This window comes from Carcharodon carcharias, chromosome 2, assembly GCF_017639515.1.
Source record: "Carcharodon carcharias isolate sCarCar2 chromosome 2, sCarCar2.pri, whole genome shotgun sequence".
In the NCBI taxonomy this organism is placed as follows: domain Eukaryota; kingdom Metazoa; phylum Chordata; class Chondrichthyes; order Lamniformes; family Lamnidae; genus Carcharodon; species Carcharodon carcharias.
Genome location: NC_054468.1, coordinates 175,418,086 through 175,437,418, shown reverse-complemented (window position 1 = coordinate 175,437,418; position 19,333 = coordinate 175,418,086). Strand labels below are relative to the sequence as shown.

At 40.9% G+C, this 19,333-nt stretch overlaps 1 protein-coding gene across 7 annotated transcripts in view; it reads right to left on the bottom strand.

Moving 5' to 3' along the window:
* asb3 (ankyrin repeat and SOCS box containing 3) overlaps positions 1–19,333 on the bottom strand; it is a 100,081-nt gene that overhangs the window by 15,074 nt on the left and 65,674 nt on the right. For all 7 annotated transcript variants that reach the window (XM_041217453.1, XM_041217478.1, XM_041217440.1 and 4 more), the window contains 2 exons: positions 11,729–11,980; positions 1,701–1,834 (listed from right to left, as the gene is read on the bottom strand). In XM_041217453.1, coding sequence (XP_041073387.1) covers positions 1,701–1,834; positions 11,729–11,980 — 386 coding nt within the window. The remainder of the gene's footprint in view (positions 1–1,700; positions 1,835–11,728; positions 11,981–19,333) is intronic.

The following is a 19,333-nucleotide window of genomic DNA, read 5'->3' as shown; positions in this document are numbered from 1 at the left end:
ACTTGTGTGGTATGAATGTGACTTGCCAATAAACAGCCCAAGCCTGAATGTTGTCCAGGTGTTGCTGCATGTGGACACAAACTCCTCAGCATCTGAGGAGGTGCAAATGGAACATAACTTTGTACGATCATCAACAAACACCCCCGCTTGTGACCTCATGGTAGATAGATAGTCATTGATAAGCAGCTGAAGATTGTTGGGCCTAGGTAACTGCCCTGAGGGGTTCCTGCAGCAATATTCTGGGGCCGAGATGATTCATCTCAATAAAGCCACAACCTGGCTTTGTACAAGACGTGAATTCAGTCAGTGGAGTGTTTTTCCTCCCACACTCATCAAGCAGTATCATGCTCTGTTACCCACCAGGCAGGACTACACCACCTCACCTAATGTGACACTTCTACACCATTCTCCATTGAGCATATCAGCCCATTATTTAGCAGTATATTTGTCCTTGCAACAGCTCCTACTCCACCGCCAAACATTATTTCAATAACCTTCGCCTTCCAACTGAGCAGGCCTTCATACCTTCCCACATTCCTTCTCCCATTCCCACTTTGGCCACTGGTCTTTCATCCATCACCTGCTCACCCTCATTTATTGCCCTTTCCACATCAAGCTGAAATTTAGCCACTAAGGTGCCCCCATCCATCCATTAACACCAGTCCTGGCTCACGCACCCACCCTCACTGATTTCTCCCACAACCCTCCCATCAGCAACAATTTTGTCATTGCCATCTTGCCCAGTGAGCAAGTCAGTGGATCAATCTGGATTTGCTACCACCCTTCTGTGCTCATTGAACAACACTTCCCACCAACTTCTAGCAGATGGCCCCAGGAGGCCAAGAAGTGTTCCAATCCCTCCCACTTTTCATTCAATCATCTTCCATCCAGTTTTCCTTCTCCTGTCCCCTTCCTCTTCCCTCCCTGTCCCCAAGATTGTTATCTCTCGAAAGAACAGAGGTTGTTTATAAGTTCTGGTTTATTTTCTAATATGTAATGCAAACGTGAATGCTTTCAGTTATAATTCATATTAAATGATAACTGAAGCACACAGCAATCAAAAGAAAGCGGACCAAGAAACAGGTAGCATTTGAGGCATTTACAATGATGAAAACCACGAGGTAAAAATTGTATAAAACACTTGTGCTCCAGCAAATAGAAAGTTTGAACAAATTATGAGTCAAAAAAGACAGCAATTTTGAGATAAACAAATGCAAATAAACATGTTTAAAACCATGAAGGGAGAATAAAAAACAGCTCGACAAGATCAAGAGGATTCAACACAGAGATAAAAACAAAAAACTGCGGATGCTGGAAATCCAAAACAAAAACAGAATTACCTGGAAAAACTCAGCAGGTCTGGCAGCATCGGCGGAGAAGAAAAGAGTTGACGTTTCTGTTGAAGGGTCATGAGGACTCGAAACGTCAACTCTTTTCTTCTCTGCAGATGCTGCCAGACCTGCTGAGTTTTTCCAGGTAATTCTGTTTTTGTTCAAGAGGATTCAACACAGACAAAAGCAATAAGCGCAGTGGGAGTTGTATAATAGGTTGGCGTATCTCAAATAGAAACTTTTTCCAAAAACAATATTTATGATTGTTCTAAATTTAGCGACCTCAGTTCTCAGTAAGAATCTGTGTCTAACTAAAGTCACAGCAGCTCAACTACATGTCACCAATTTGCACTTAGAAAGCTTACATACCAAAATATTTCTGGTGAACCCAAGTGGAGTTTGCTCTGCGACAGAAAAGAATCTGTCCCACAACCGAAGGAAGTCTCTTCCAGTTTGTAAACTCAAGTGTAAAGTTAAGCATGTTATCATTGGCAGTATTCAACCTGCAGAGCAAAAAACAAATGATACATAAATAGAAAATCTTCAAATGCTCAAAATCTAAATAGAAACAGAAAATGATAGAATTACATAGTAGGTCAGTCAGCATTTGCAAAGCAGCTCTACTGCTATTGATGAGTGGTACACCACAAAAATATAACTTCTCTGTCAAGAAAATGGATTGGGCCTGTGTATTTTCAGTACATTGCTCTTATAAACAACAAAATCATGCCCAAATGAATTCTTCTGTTCCAAGCAATTCAAATCCATACATAATGTTGAAGTCTGAGAACTACATGATAATTGTGTCAATAAAAATCGGGATTGCACCTCAGAAGCAAAAATTAGTTAGACCAAATTACTATTGGTGCCCTTCAAGCGAGAATGAGAATAACTGCATTGTTCAAAGTTTGAATCTGTTGATATGTCAAATGGATTGGACTCGCCTGCACCAAACTTCTGGAGATCTACACTGACCAACCAGTTTCCTGGGCGCACTGCCTCAATTGTCCAAGACAATGCTTCCATTTTGAATTTCCCTTTAAGACATGTGAAATGTCTGAGATGCATAGAAATTCAGGCTCAGAACAGAACTATGCAAAGTTGTAGATCATGATGAGGATAATCATCATCTTAAGGATGACGGATGGGATGGTGATTGGGCAGAAGTATGGCAGGTAGAGTTCAATGAAAAGTGTGAAGTGATAGACTTTCCGAGGGCAAACATTATACTATAAGTGGTACAATTTTGAAAATTGTAGGTGAGGAGAGAGATCTTGGTGTCCATATAGGACAAGATAAGATAGTTAAAAAGGCTTATGGGTTATCTGGGTTTATAAATAGAGGAATAGAACATAAAAGCAAAGATGTCACGCTAGAACTTTATAAATCACTAATTAGGCCTCAGCTAGAGTGTTGTGGACAATTTTGGGAACCATATCAGGAAGGGTATAAAGGCCTTAGAAAAGGGAACAGAGGAAGTTTACCAGGATGTTACTAGGGATGAGACACTTCAGTCATGGGGTGAAGTTGTAAGCGTTCAAACTATTTTTCTTGGAACAGGAAAGGTTACAAATGACCTAATAGAAGTTTCCAAGATGCTAATGAGAGGCTTTGATAGAGCAACTAAAGAAAAAAAATCCAAGGGGGTCAATAACTAAAGGTCATAGATTCAAAATCATTGGAAAAAAGATATGGAAAGGGGAGATAAAGAGAAATCTTTTCACTCAGAGATGTCAGGATCAAGAATGCTCTACCTGAAAAGGTGGTAGAAGCTAAATCCATATATAATTGTAAAAGGGAGCTGGACAGATCTTTGAGGATGAGGAATGTACAAGACTATGGACAAAGAGCCAGCAGAGACATAACAGGCCAAATGGCTTACATCTGTGCTGTAAACTTCCATGAAATGGAATCTTCTCTTCAAGCAATAGGGAGTAATCTGTTAATCTTGACCTTCAGTGTGAGCACTAACTACATATCAAATTACTGGACTAGAAAATATCACAACTAGCTGGAAGGACCGACTTGGATGCAAGGATGTAATCCCTGACGATGGCATCCCTTAATCAAACATCTAAAGTGATCTCCTTCCACTTTGTTCCAAAAAATATACAGATGAGGGGAAGAATATTCACTGTTCGTTATGTTTGCTTGGATCAACACCAAAGGTGTTCCTTCTAATGTAAAATTGCTGATACTAAGCTGATGCATTGAACAAGCGCTGGTACAAAACAAAGTGCCTTCCCCAAGCCCTTTCTAGAGTTGAAGTCATTGAACCCACCTGGTGCTGAACAGAGGTTTTAGACAGCATTGTGTTTTCTGGGAGGGTGAAACCTCCTCCCTTTTCAGTAAAACCAGCTCAGATACCTGAAATTGGTCTCATTTGGTGTCGAATTGAGAGCCATGGCAGATTTTTCACACCACATCATTTTCTGACAAGAGGCATCAGTGACAATGTTCGCTGGTATAAAACAGAGTAAGCATTGGGCTACACTTCATACAGAAGTAAAGCCTGATAAACAGCCAGGGATCTCTTTCAAAAAGCAGTGAGCAAAGTTAAGGATGATATTGGAAATCAAATTTTCATTACACATGCAATGTGAACAGAGTCAATTTTTGTAATTAAAGGATAGACCAAATGCACCTTTGCTACAAATGAAAATTTTGCACACAAAGAAGAACAGAAAAGATTGAGATGACACAACAACAAATGTCATCCTGCCCAGGGAGGTCACCCTCTTTTCCAAGGAATACTGCACCAACTTTTGAATAATGTAGAAATTAATATATTTGATCATACTATTTTAGTAAGAAGTTAAAATTATAGGTGTTATTTATAATATTTAAAAAGGTCTACCAACTTTGTGGTGGCCAAAGAGTTTTTGCATGAAGGGCTCATTTTAAAAGAGCTCAAATGGATAGCCATAAAGTATATGTTCCAGTTTTATCAGCAACAGGCTCTTGGCCTTTTGGGTTAAACAAAATAATCAGTCATACTAATGCTTGAAAAAACAAGGAAATGAGTTTCCTAGTGATAGATTATATTACATTGCACCAATTCACGCAACAGTGAACTTGCCTTACAATTGTAGACAGGCAGATTTACTACTGGACAACACATCAGTAACAAACAAACTCAATGATTACCTTTTATGATAATACCTTGAAATACCTGACAAATAATCAACCAAATACATTGTTGGCATTTACTTTCTATTAAAGTGCTGCTTTATTTCATCATGAACAAAATTACCTCCAAATTGGAAGCACTCAGTCAGATTTATAATGTACAACCTTCCTAATGAAATCTTATCATTGGAAGAAAATAAAAGCGAAAAGATTTGAATTTTAATTAGATGATAATATTTATTATAGTCATTAATCATTTTTTCAACTAAATATCTACTGTTTTTGAGTTTAAGCATGATTAGCTGAAGAGTCATTACATGCAAAAAGCAGATTTCACTATTTATAAAGGGCAGGAGCAGATATTTGTCTTTAATGAATATATCAGTAGAGAATAGATCAGTGTTTGTTATCTGCTGCTGTCATGAAGCGAGCAAAAACATTTGCTATTTTTGAAATAATTTATTCAAAGAGGGATAATCAAACAACTATTAAGTACAAAACAAAAACAGAAAAACTCAGCAGGTCTGGCAGCATCGGCAGAGAAGAAAAGAGTTGACGTTTCGAGTCCTCATGACCCTTCAACAGAACTGAGTAATATTAGGAGAGGGGTGAAATATAAGCTGGTTTAAGATGGGGGAGGGGTGGAGGGAGAGAAGTGGAGGTGGTGGGGTGGGCGGGGGGGGGGGGGTTGCTGTGCAGTTGTAGGGACAAGCAAGCAGTGATAGGAGCAGATAATCAAAAGATGCCAGACAAAAGAACAAAGGAGGTGTTGAAGGTGGTGTTATTATCTAAACGAATGTGCTAATTAAGAATGGATGGCAGGACACACAAGGTACAGCTCTAGTGGGAGTGGGGTGGAAAGTCTAACAGGGCATAAAAGGTATAGATTTAAAAATAATGGAAATAGGTGGGAAAAGAAAAATCTATACAAATTATAGAAAAAAACAAAAGGAAGGGGGAAGAAACGGAAAGGGGGTGGGGATAGAGGAGGGAGGTCAAGATCTAAAGTTGTTGAATTCAATATTCAGTCCGGAAGGCTGTAAAGCTCCTAGTCGGAAGATGAGGTGCTGTTCCTCCAGTTTGCGTTGGGCTTCACTGGAACAATGCAGCAAGCCAAGGACAGACATGTGGGCAAGAGAGCAGGGTGGAGTGTTAAAGTGGCAAGCGACAGGGAGGCTTGGGTCTTTCTTACAGACAGCAGGTGTTCTGCAAAGCGGTCGCCCAGTTTACGTTTGGTCTCTCCAATGTAGAGGAGACCGCATTGGGAGCAATGAATGCAGCAGACTAAGTTGGGGAAATGGAAATGAAATGCTGCTTCACTTGAAAGGAGTGTTTGGGCCCTTGGACAGTGAGGAGAGAGGAAGTGAAGGGGCAGGTGTTGCATCTTTTGCGTGGGCATGGGGAGGTGCCATAGATGGGGGTTGAGGAGTAGGGGCTGATGGAGGAGTGGACCAGGGTGTCCTGGAGGGAACGATCCCTAAGGAATGCCATCGGGGGGGGCGTGAAGGGAAGATTTGTTTGGTGATGGCATCATGCTGGAGTTGGCGGAAATGGCAGAGGATGATCCTTTGAATGTGGAGGCTGGTGGGGTGATAAGTGAATACATGGGGGACCCTATCATGTTTCTGAGAGGGAGGAGAAGGCGTGAGGGTGGATGTGCGGGAGATGGGCTGGACACGGTTGAGGGCCCTGTCAACCACCGTGGGTGGAAAACCTCGGTCAAAGAAGAAGGAGGACATGTCAGAGGAACTGTTTTTGAAGGTAGCATCATCAGAACAGATGCGACGGAGGCAAAGGAACTGAGAGAATGGGATGGAGTCCTTACAGGAAGCTGGGTGTGAGGAGCTGTAGTCGAGGTAGCTGTGGGAGTCGGTAGGCTTGTAATGGATATTGGTGGACAGTCTATCACCAGAAATTGAGACAGAGCTCAAGGAAGGGAAGGGAAGTATCAGAGATGGACTCATGTGAAAATGATGGAGGGGTGGAGATTGGAAGCAAAATTAATAAATTTTTCCAGGTCCCGACGAGAGCATGAAGCAGCACTGAAGTAATCACCGATGTACCGGAGAAAGAGTTGTGGGAGGGGGCCGGAGTAGGACTGAAACAGGGAATGTTCCACATACCCCATAAAGAGACAGGCATAGCTGGGGCCCATGCGGGTACCCACAACCACATCTTTTATTTGGAGGAAGTGAGAGGAGTTAAAGGAGAAATTGTTCAGTGTGAGAACAAGTTCAGCCAGACAAAGGAGAGTAGTGGTCGATGGGGATTGTTCAGGCCTCTGTTCGAGGAAGAAGCTAGGGGCCCTCAGACCATCCTGGTGGGGGATGGAGGTGTAGAGGGATTGGACGTCCATGGTGAAGAGGAAGCGGTCGGGGCCAGGGAACTGGAAATTGTTGATGTGACGTAAGGTGTCAGAGGAATCATGGATGTAGTGGAAAGGGACTGGACAAGGGGAGAGAAGGGAGTCAAGATAACGAGAAATGAGTTCCGTGGGGCTGGAACAGGCTGACACGATTGGTCTGCCAGGACAGTTCTGTTTGTGGATTTTGGGTAGGAGGTAGAAGCGAGCTGTCTGAGGTTGGGTGACTATCAGGTTGGAAGCTGTGGGAGGAAGATCTCCAGAGATGAGGTCAGTGACAGTCCTGGAAACAATGGCTTGATATTCAGTGGTGGGGTCATGGTCCTGGGAGAGGTAGGAGGAAGTGTCTGCGAGTTGACGCTCAGCCTCCGCGAGGTAGAGTTCAGTGCGCCAGACAACAACAGCACCACCCTTGTCAGCGGGTTTGATGACAATGTTGGGGTTGGACCTGAGAGAACGAAGTGCAGTAAGTTCAGAGAGAGAGAGATTAGAATGGGTGAGAGGAGCAGAGAAATTGAGACGACTAATGTCACGCCGACAGTTCTCAATGAAAAGATCAAGAGAAGGTAAGAATCCAGAGGGAGGGGTCCAGGTGGAGGGAGAATATTGGAGGTGGGTAAAAGGATCCGTTGAACGGGGAGAGGACTCCTTCCCAAAGAAGTGAGCACAGAGACGGAGACGGCAGAAGAAGAGTTCAGCATTGTGCCGAGCCCGAAATTCATTGAGGTGAGGGTGTAAGGGTATGAAACTAAGTCCTTTGCTGAGCACTGAACGTTCAGCGTCGGAGAGGGGAAGGTCAGGGGATATGATGAATACACGAATGGGGCTGGAATTAAAAGATGGGGTGGGGACGGAGGGACAGGCAGGGGTGGAGGGTCCTAGATGGGTGTTGGTGTCAATGAGTTGTTGGAGCTTGCGTTCCTTAGCACTTGACAGAAAGAGAAAATGTTTCTTGTTGAGGTGTCGGATGAGACGAAGAATAAAATGAAACTGGGGGCACGCGCAGCTTTGAAAAAGGTGCAGCGGCGCTGCTGGAGGGAGAGGTCGAGTGTGTTCATATGGCGGCGCATGGCACTGAGTGTGGATCTCAGAATGCGAAGGGAACAGCAGTCCAAGAAACATTTTATGTCCCGGAGATACCTGTAATCCTGGGTGGATTCGAAACAAGAGGGGTGGAATTTCAGTTGAAATCCACGTTGGGTAAGTCGGAGAGGGAGACAGTCACTGAGAAAGGAGATATGGCTGTGAAAGCGGGTTTTAGTAAACACCTTGTCAAACACCAGGAGAGAAATGGAAAGCAATGAAGGTGAACAAGGCAAAAGGGAGATACGGAAATCCTGTCGGAGAGAGGAACAGTACTTCTAAAAGGTAGGCATTTCTTGAAGAGGAATGGCAGTCAATTAAACACAGATAAAAACAAAAAACTGCGGATGCTGGAAATCCAAAACCAAAACAGAATTACCTGGAAAAACTCAGCAGGTCTGGCAACATCGGCGGAGAAGAAAAGAGTTGACGTTGAGTCCTCATGACCCTTCAACAGAACTGAGTAATATTAGGAGAGGGGTGAAATATAAGCTGGTTTAAGGGGGGGAGTGGGGGTGGGGGGAGAGAAGTGGGTGTGGTTGTAGGGACAAGCAAGCAGTGATAGGAGCAGATAATCAAAAGATGTCAGACAAAAGAACAAAGGTGTTGAAGGTGGTGATATTATCTAAACGAATGTGCTAATTAAGAATGGATGGCAGGACACACAAGGTACAGCTCTAGTGGGGGTGGGGTGGAAAGACTAACAGGGCATAAAAGGTATAGATTTAAAAATAATGGAAATAGGTGGGAAAAGAAAAATCTATACAAATTATTGGAAAAAAACAAAAGGAAGGGGGAAGAAACGGAAAGGGGGTGGGGATGGAGTTCAAGATCTAAAGTTGTTCAATTCAATATTCAGTCCGGAAGGCTGTAAAGTGCCTAGTCGGAAGATGAGGTGCTGTTCCTCCAGTTTGCATTGGGCTTCACTGGAACAATGCAGCAAGCCAAGGACAGACATGTGGACAAGACAGCAGGGTGGAGTGTTAAAGTGGCAAGCAACAGGGAGGTTTGGGTCTTTCTTGTGGACAGACCGCAGGTGTTTTGCAAAGCGGTCGCCCAGTTTACCTTTGGTCTCTCCAATGTAGAGGAGACCACATTGGGAGCAACGAATGCAGTAGACTAAGTTAGGGGAAATGCAAGTGAAATGCTGATTCACTTGAAAGGAGTGTTTGGGCCCTTGGACGGTGAGGAGAGAGGAAGTGGAGGGGCAGATGTTGCATCTTTTGCATGGGCATGGGGAGGTGCCATAGGTGTACTATTAAGTACAGACTGGGTTGGTAAGCCATAGTCCCCAAGTAACAGAAGCACAACATAAGCTTAATTTTGAATTCTTACAGCACTCACATCATCATTCCCAGAACCTCTATCACAATAGCTTACTCATACAGCTCTCAATTTCTGTAAACATTTGTATAATTCAAGCAAGTTTGGATAAAATAACTTCAGTCCAAGATTAGTCTATATTTGTATCATCCTTTGTTTCAACTGCTAAAATCTATGAAGCTCCAAAAGTGCAGGTACATAGAAATTGCTGTAATTTTGCACAGAACAAACTACCTACACATTTTCCTCTTTTAACTGTTATAACGCATCTGGTACATAAGTGAAAGTAATTTTCCCCATTGTTTTGTGTGTCTTACCTAAACTTTTTCTCCCTGCTATCTCAAACTGCTTTTGTATTGGTTGTTTTTAGACCAAACAGGCTCTTAGTGGAAACATCAAGGTAGAGTTTGAAGCAGATATTATGTTAAAATCCTTCTTATAAATGTCCCAAAATAACGCATGTTAATCTTCCGAGGTTGTTCAGCAACATTTGAATTATTCCTTGATCTGCCTTGGAATCTGAGAATTAGTCCTCTATCTTTCTCCATGCATGGGACGGGGGAGAAAAATACTGAATTTGGAATTCTGGATTATAGTTTCTCTGGGATTTATATCTTCATTGCATTTATGCATTCTTGGCATATCATGAAAATATATACACTACTTTTCTCTTCTTTAAAAAAAAACAAATAAATAGATTAGCGGCTTTAGTTTCTTTAATATGCTATTTTGACACGAATAAACTTTTGTTTTTACCATTTAAATGCTATCATTCCCAATCTATTTTGTTGGGCTAATGACTGCATTAAAACAGATAAAAATCTAACAGATTAGTGTGTTTAAAAAAAAAGTACACAAAATAAATCAACTCCCTGGGCCTTGAACAAAATTAAGCTGGAGTTAGCCTTCAATAAGATTCTTAAAATAAATTGCATGTACATAACTACATTCTTTAAATGCTAGAGACTTGAAAACAGAGCTCTGCTACCTGCTGTCTATAATGCTCCTGATTGGAGTTCATCTGTGCAAGAAAACGAGGAGGAAGTTTTTTTTATAACTTGCACTAAACACGTAGTATCCTTTGATTTGGTGATTCTGTCTCTGTCATGCTTTAATCTTCTAGAGACAAAAACTGCTTAATGCTCATGAAAAATATAACCCCCACTGTTTTATTTTAGAACACAGAAATGTCTGTAATAAAAGGAGCAGGAGAAGACAGGCAAGAGAGCCAGATATTGGTTGGAACCCAATAATACCAAGTCTCTGTCCCAAAGATCCAAGGTTGGCTTCTCCAACTGAAACTAAGGGCAGGTCGAACATTCTGTCCATTGCATTGCAGCCCTGACATCAAGATGGAGGAAGAGCACACGAATCACCCACCAAATTCTACGCTGATCCAAGGAACCTAGACGTCAGCAAAATACCAGCATCCAAGTCAATTGAGAAACATAAGTAGACCCCACAGTGGTGCTTCACTGGCCTGGAACACCAGAGAAGATGACAGACTAACACAATACCATCTCTCTTATAATCAGCTCTCCTGAGTGGTTATTCTGCAATCACACTTTACACCCTACCTTCCAGTGGACATCAAGATACACCCATACGGCATGGCCATTTGTCTGATTTATCAAAATAATCTAACACTGGATACTGCAATAAAATCAGGGTCAGGTCCAAGCCTCAGGCATAAATCCTGCTCTGACACTGTTACGCTGCAGAGAAAGATTGAGGAATTTTATCGCCAAGGTTTTTTTTTTGCACACTTTGCACTGGTATCTATTCCTTTATCATTCACAGCTTCTCAGAAATATCAAACTATAGCCTTGAGTTTTGGTTCTTCATTAACATTTTTTTGCTAATTACTGCTTTTTATTGCTTTCTCAATAATGACTCAAAAAATACTTAAAATGTAGTAGGTGAACCATTGTATAACAGGTAGATCTTACAGTGTCTTGTATCTGGAGCTTGGGGTGGAAAAATAAGCGTTCAAGTGAAGCTACTCATTCCAATGGAACAAACAAAGGTCAGGTATTAGATTGTGAATGCTGCTTTAATTAGAAAAAGTTACAGAAGGAAAAAAATCTAACTGCAACATTGAGAAATGTACTATGCATTTATATGCAACATTAAACTTTTGCTTGGTACAATATTAACAAGCACATTAAATGGTTAACTCCATACTTAAGTTGGCATTTAAAAATCAACCCTACACTTCTGCATACATAATATTTTAATCATTCCCTGTGGAATATTAGCCTGTTCTCTACAATCAGTCTTGGATGTGATATCCATTACCAAATGAAGCTTGCAAATAATGAAACAACATTGCATACTCAAGCTCATTAGTTAAATACAAACAAAGTGGGCTGGAATGATAATATTTCAACCAACATGTCTATTTCCTGTCTTACTATTTTGGTTATAAAGAAGCCATTTGCAATTATTTTATTGTAATTTTAAAATAACAAGTAGGCACATCTCTGACCTTGTCACTTACCATGTTTCACTAAGCAGATCAACAGGATTCAATCCAGCCAGTAATAGATGAGGCAGCCAATGCTTAAACTGATGTTCTGATGATAATCCATACTTTGCAATGTCAGCCAAATGATGGCCCGATGGCAATATGTAACCCTGTGCCAGAAGAAACTGCAGCAAATGGAAGCTCTGATATTGCAGGCAATAACAATAATGAAGACCTGTTACAACAGCTCCAGCTTTAAGGAGGATATAAACAATTGCGAAAAATCTGGGGAATAAAATAAATGAGCAAAATTAGTCTGACTTCCTGAATCATATAAACAGCAGATTTTTTTTTTTAGGACACACATAACATGTAACAATCATCATCATTCATCAATTGAGCCATTTTCCAAGGTTGATTAATAATAAATAAATGCATATGCATCCAATCATTTTACATATGCAAATCAAACAATTGGCCAGTTTTGCCAGCTGCTATGATATAGCTTATGGCTCTATCTGGAACACAAGTATAAGAAAGCAAATTTTCTTTTTAATTTTGCTCCAGAACAACAAAAAGAAATCACTCTGGCGTAAATCATTCAATACCTTTATCAATATATCAGGGACAACGTCTCGGTATCTACCCTGTCAAACCCCTTCAGAATCTTGAATGTTTTAATAAGGTCATCTTTCATTCACTAAACTCCAGAGGATATAGGCCCAATTTACTCAGCCTCTCATCGAGCAATCCCCTCATCCCAGGGGCCAATTAAGTGAACCTTTGCTATACTGACTTCAATGCCTTAAGAATGGAGACCAAAGCCGCACACAGTATTCCAGGTGTGATCTCATGAAAGCCCCATACAACTGCAGTAAGACTTCTTTATTCTTGTACTCTGATCCCTTTGCAATAAAGGCAACATGCAATTTGCCTCCCTAATTGCTTGCTGTACCTGCATGGTAACTTTTTATGTTCTTTGTATGAGTGCACCCAAGTCTCTCTGAACATCAATATTTACAAGTTTCACACCTTTTTAAAAAACACTATCTTTCTCATATGAAGAAAGTGAATAACCTCACACTTTCCCACATTATACTCCATCTGCACCTTGTTGCCCACTCAACCTGTCTATTTTTCTTTGCAATCTCTGTCCTCCTCACAACATACATTCCCACATGGTTTTGTATGGTCAGCAAACTTAGATGCATTACTCTGTCTCTTCATCTAAGTCATTAATATAAATTGTAAATGGTTAAGGCCACAGCACTGATCCTTGTCGCACTCCACTAGTCACAGCCTGCCAACTTGAAAAAGTCTCAATTACCCCTACTCTCCACTTCCTGTGCATTAAACAATCCTGCATCCATGCTAATATATCGCTTCTAACTCCATTAGCCCTTTTCTTGTGTATTAACCTTTTGCATGGCATCTTATAGAATGTCTTTTGGATACCCAAGTATATCATATCTGCTGGTTCCCCTTTATCTACCCTACTAGTCACAAACTCAAAAAACTCCAATACATTTGTCAAACAGGATTTTCCAGGATTTCTTAAGCTCTGAAGAGTCATATAGCTTTGAAATGTTAACTCTGTTTCTCTCTCCATAGATGCTGCCTGACCTACTCAGTTTTTCCACCATTTTCTGGTTTTTATTTCATATTTCTAGCATCAGCAGTATCTTGCTTTCATTGACTTTGCCTGATCATACTCTATTTTAAGTGTATTATTAAGACTTCCTTACTAATGGATTCCAGCACTTTCCCTATGACTGATGTCAAGCTAACTAGCTTACAGTCCCCATTTTCTCTTTCCCTCCTTCCTTGAATAGTGGTGTTACAAATCCGAGTTTCTCCAGTACTTTACTCTGTTGATATTAATTACCTTAATTTCCTCACTCTTATTAGCCCTAGGTTACCATCTATTTCTGGTATGTAACTTGATCTTCTCCGGTGAAGACAGACACAAAAAAAATTGTTCAATATCTCTACCACTTCGTCATTCCCCATGATAATTTCTCCTGCTCTGCTTCTAAGGGACCAATGTTTACTTTAGCTACTCTCTATTTTTTATACATATAAAAGCTTTTACAATTTGTTTTTATATTTCTGTATAGTTTACTATATTTTTGTCCTTTTTATCAACTTTTTGGTGGCCCTTTGCTGGAACACTCCCTCTCCTCAGACTTACTGCTATTCTTTGCAACATTATAGCCTCTTTTAATCTAATGCTATCCTTAACCTCCTTAGTAAGCCATAGATGGATCTTTCTCAGTGTTTGTTTTTCAATGGAATATATATTTGTTTAACATTTTGAATTATTCCTTTAAATGTTTCCCGCTGTAGATTTGCCATACCTTTAAATCTATTTTCCCAATAAACCGCAGGTAGCTGTCCCCTCATACCTATGCAATTGGTTTTTAAAGTTTAAGATCCTCTATAACAGATTAAACTAAAAGACAGAATAATGGAACAAGGAGAGCCAATTCAAAAGGATATTTTAAACTACAAACATACTAAATCGATGGCTGTACTATCTTGACTAAACACTTTCAATTCCACTGCCTAAAACACAAATCCTTTGGAGAATGCAAAAGTCCAAGGGCAATCTGGGCAAAAAATAAAAGTAAGAATTGCCACAAACTTTCTTCAAGATGCATTTAAGGGGAGGCTAGATAAATACCTCAGGGGGAAAAGATAAATAAACAATTACGCTGATTGGGTTAGATGAAGTAGAGTGGGAGGAGGCTCGTGTGGAGCATAAAAACTGCAGGGACAGGTATGCTGAATGGTCTGCATCTGTGTAGATCCTCTATAATTCTATGTAATTGTATGGATTCTTCATTCCATTAATTAGTATACAGCTTTTAAGAGTTTTTCTACTGCCACTCTCCTTAGAATGTGGTTGAAGCAATTTCCAATCCTGGCTTACAATACCATTTCTATATTAAGAATAGGTGTTCACGTCTCCAGGTTTGGATAAGCAAAGCTGAAAGTTTTCCAGGTTTTTGATCGTCTAAACTTCAACATTGGAAAGTAAAACCAAATCAGCAAAATAGCAGACCACCCAATATGCTAATTCTAATGCTACTTCCAGCACAGTTTATTTCCCCATCTCATTTCTTTTCAGTTCTACACTTTTGATCTTCGGTAATTCTTCCTCACTTTTCAATTATAAAAACTCAATTTCAAACCTCGTACTATTACTTCATGAGGCATCTTTGCGCATAAACAAATACACTTCTCCTATTCTTAGGTGGCGAACCATAAAGTAAATTTGATACCAAAACAGAAAAATCTGTTTACCTAGTTTATTTTTAAAAAAGCACAGCTGCATGTAATCAGATGATAAAATGAAGGCACTTAAGCCATTTTGAATATTCTAATTTTAACAGATGTGACAAAAATCTATTGCAAAGTAACAAAACCAGCATTTTAATTAAATCTCTCCAATCAAAATAACTTATGTAAAATATTCTACTATTCTCTGGCAAATGAGATAATACAAATGGTACTGCACAATTCATTACTAAAACTATTATAAACTCAGAAGACAATGGACAAGGAATCTGCTGCTGCAACAGTAGCTGAAAAGCATCAGAGCAGCCATTTTGTCTGTAACAATATGACTCACCACAATGTTTGAGTCTGGTGTTTCTTCAGGGTACCAAGCCAATAAAAAGAGAGTCTTCAATTAAGTTGTTACTATATGTAATATGGGCCTGGTTGTTAATTCCAAGGAAAGGTCGGTGTAGGGCATGATCTGGGCTTATAGAAAGAGAGAGCCTTGAAAGTGAGTGACATTTCACCTCAATAAAGCTGAAGTGATTCAAAATAACAGCACACTGAAGATAATCACACCTTTTTCTTAAAGGGAAAAAGGTTCAAAATCATGACAACTAAGTACCATCTCGATCACCAAGGTTCCTTCTGCAGGTTTCGGTTAACCATCTCAGAACTCCCTGCCATTGTAAGAGCAGGAGGAGGGAAGATTGAAACAGCCCTCAAAATTAAGGACACAGAACCACAGTGAACTTTGTAAGAGGCTGTAATATTTTTAACTAACTTAATCCTATTTTTAAGTGAAATTTGTAGGTCAGATTTTGGAAAGTTATTCAACATTGGAGGGAGTGGCAAAAATCGATTGTTTAAATGAAATACAGAATGCTATTTGAGACAGACAAGTGACAGACAGAGACTGACCAAATCTTACCAGCTTGCATTACAAAGGCCAGAAGACTTTGAATTAAAGTAGCCTGTTAAAAGCTGCAGGCTGTTTCGCATTGCAAATAAAGGTACAAGTGACTGCCCTTGACGTCAAGGCCGCATTTGACCGAGTGTGGCATCAAGGAGCCCTAGCAAAATTGGAGTCAATGGGAATCGGGGAAAACGCTCCACTGGTTCGAGTCATACCTAGAACAAAGGAAGATGGGTTGTGGTTGTTGGAGGTCAGTCATCTCAGTTCCAGGACACCACTGCAGGAGTTTCTCAGAGTAGTGCCCTCGGCCCAACCATCTTCAGCTGCTTCATCAATGACCTTCCTTCCATGATAAGTTCAGAAGTGGGGATGTTTGTTGATGGTTGCACAACATTAGCACCATTCGTGACTCCTCAGGTATTGAAGCAGTCCATGTCCAATTGCAGCAAGACCTGGACAAGATCCAGGCTTGGGCTGACAAGCGGCACTTGCCACTTAAGTGCCAGGCAATGAACATCTCCAACAAGAGAATCTAACCATCGTCCCTTGACATTCAATAGCATTACCCTCACTGAATCCCCCATTATCAACATCCTGGGGGGTTACCATTGGCCAGAAACTGAACTGGTCTAGCCATATAAATACTGTGGCTACAAGAGCCAGTCAGAGGCTAGGAATCCTGTAGTGAATAATGCACCTCCTGACTCCCCAAAGTCTGTCCACCGTCTACAAGGCACAAGTCAGGAGTGTGCTAGAATGCTCTCCACTTGCCTCGATGAGCGCAGCTCCCACAACATAAGAAGTTTGACACCATCCAGGGACAAAGCACTCTGCTTGATTGATACCCCTCCCACAAACTTTTTACTCCCTCCATCACTGATTAACAGTGGCAGCAGCATGTACCATCTACAAGATGCACTACAGAAATCACCAAGGCTCCTTAGACTGCACCTTCCAAACCCATGACCATTACCATCTAGAAGGACAAGGGCAGCAGTTCCATGGGAACACCACCACCCGCAAGTGCCCCTTCAAGTCACTCACCATCCTGACTTGGAAATATATCACCGTTCCTTCACTGTCACTGGGTCAAAGTCCTGGAACCCCCTCCCTAACAGCACTGTGGGTGTACCTACACCACATGGGCTGCAGCAGTTCAAGGCAGCTCACCACCACCTTCTCAAGGGCAATTAGGGATGGGCAATAAATGCTGGCCCAGCCAGCGAAGCCCACATCCTGTGAATGAATAAAAAGAAAATCACTGGTCTGTGATAGAAAATAACACTTGAGGCTATGGAATGTTTAGCAAGAGGCCAGGGTCATAAAATCAGGTTGAAACCAATAGATATACTTCAAATCTATGTTGTTATGCTGAAACTTCATGTTTCGATAAATAACACCAACCTAAAGTGTCTGTTTCACTAACTTAAATGTCTTGAAAGCTGCAGAAACTGACACTGACTGATGATGTCAGAGTTTGTCTTCAAGTGAAATGCAGAGAAACAAACTCCACAAGAAGCCATTTTTGTATTTATTTATCAGATAAACTGTCTTTAATTCACCAAGCAACAACTCATAAGTCAGTAATTTGAAGGACCCTATGGTGAAGTACACAGTTTGCAAGTTGTTGTCTGCACGGACTGTGCTTTCAAAATCTGTACTTTTTGAGAGAGTCCCCAACTGGAAAGAGAAACAAAAACTTCAGGTTTCTGGGAAAGAGTAGGGTATAATCTTGGTTTCCAGGCTGTGACATAAGATGTCTGAAAAATCAGCCAGTGGCTTAGGTTGTTAGGGAAATAGAAGTTTATGTTTGAGGGGTGGGGGGTAGTGCAGGGGAAACACAAAGCAGAGATCAAAGTTCAGCCAGTGGTCAGCGCAGTAGTGCCTAGTTGTGAGGAGCTGTGCAAGAGAGAGGCAGCTAAGGAATGAGAAACTGAAGACTGCATTTGGCAGCTGGGATGGTGAAATGAAGTTATTCCCACTGCTTCAGTTTTTAACCAGGGTGGCCATACCTTGCATCGGAATATTATTGAGTTGTTTGAAGGTGACTCTGGGGAATTTATGCTATCAGGACTGCCGTGAGCCCAGCTAAAACAAAGTGAGCCCTTTGGGTGATAACCATGGAACTCAGGTGGAGCAAAGCTGTTGTCGGAAGAACTTCAGGATCAAATCCTGCATGACGAAAAGGAGCTAAACTTTACTGGAGGAAGGCAGGGTTGTGAATGGCTATTGGACAGCACATGGTGCCATATATGCTATGGGACTGCCAGTAAACCTGCGGGATCTATCTTTGTTGTATCAGCTATATGAAATGTAATTTATGGTTTCTATTGAATATAATTTACCTGTTAATTCCTGTTTAATTTATGCTGATTTTGTTCTGATTGATAAAGTTATAAAAAGTAAAATCTTGTTCATCAGTTTCATCTGCTGGGGGGATATTTGGAAAGTTTGGTTCTTTTAGGTTATAGAATCCTTAACTCTGATTAATTATCCTGTGGCTCTGAAATGTGAGACCAAAAAACAGAAATTGCTGTTGTGTGTGCTGTTAATGATCTTAAAGACATCTGCAGCATCCAAAAGGGATGTAAAAATATTGAAGGAAGTTTAAAACAGATGTAAAACATCATGACAGGGTCTAACATGGTTTGAACAAAGAATTATGCACCTCATTGGACAACTGTAGTTTTAGGTGGATTGTGATAAGACGGTACGATCTCGTCAATGAAACATCATGGCCCCCCAGAAAGAAAGGCATAAATATCATTGGAAAGAGTAGCTCAGTGCTTTTGCCAAGCAATTTGGTCAATTGAAGAAGAGTATGATCAACAGGATGCTGTATACTGCCAGGTAACATAATTATGACTAATGGGTGTATTGTTAATGGGTGTACTTTATTGTTAACTGCTATTCCTATTAAACCTACTAAAGACACGTGTTTAATTTGGGCTTTGAGTGACATTGCAATTTGCATATTCGAAAAGTAGAGCAACTTGTCAAGGGTAGGTGGTTATGTGTTACAATTGGCGAAAAAAATGGGAGAAGAGTAAGAATAATGCAAACCAAATCCTAAAGTGTACTCTTTTATATGTTGCAGAGAGGGTGTCCTTCAGGAAGGGGTGAATACAGAACACAGTACAGATGGTAGTGATCTCACATACAGGAAAGAACAATGGGCATAGGGATCCAATTACAGAATAGTCACAAACGATGTGAAGCAAAGATGCATCTCAGGACGGGTAGGGCTGGTTTAATCCCAGCGACTGCATCTCCATTTGGGTGGAACTTACTGGTGGCAACAGGGGGTTCACCTACCAGCTGGAGAACTGGCGAGAGTCTTGCATCGTCTACTTTCAGGAACGCCTGCCAAATGAAGTGCCATTCAGGCATTTAACAAGGCAGTGGCAGGCCTTCCATAGGAATAAGGACTTGGGAGAGGA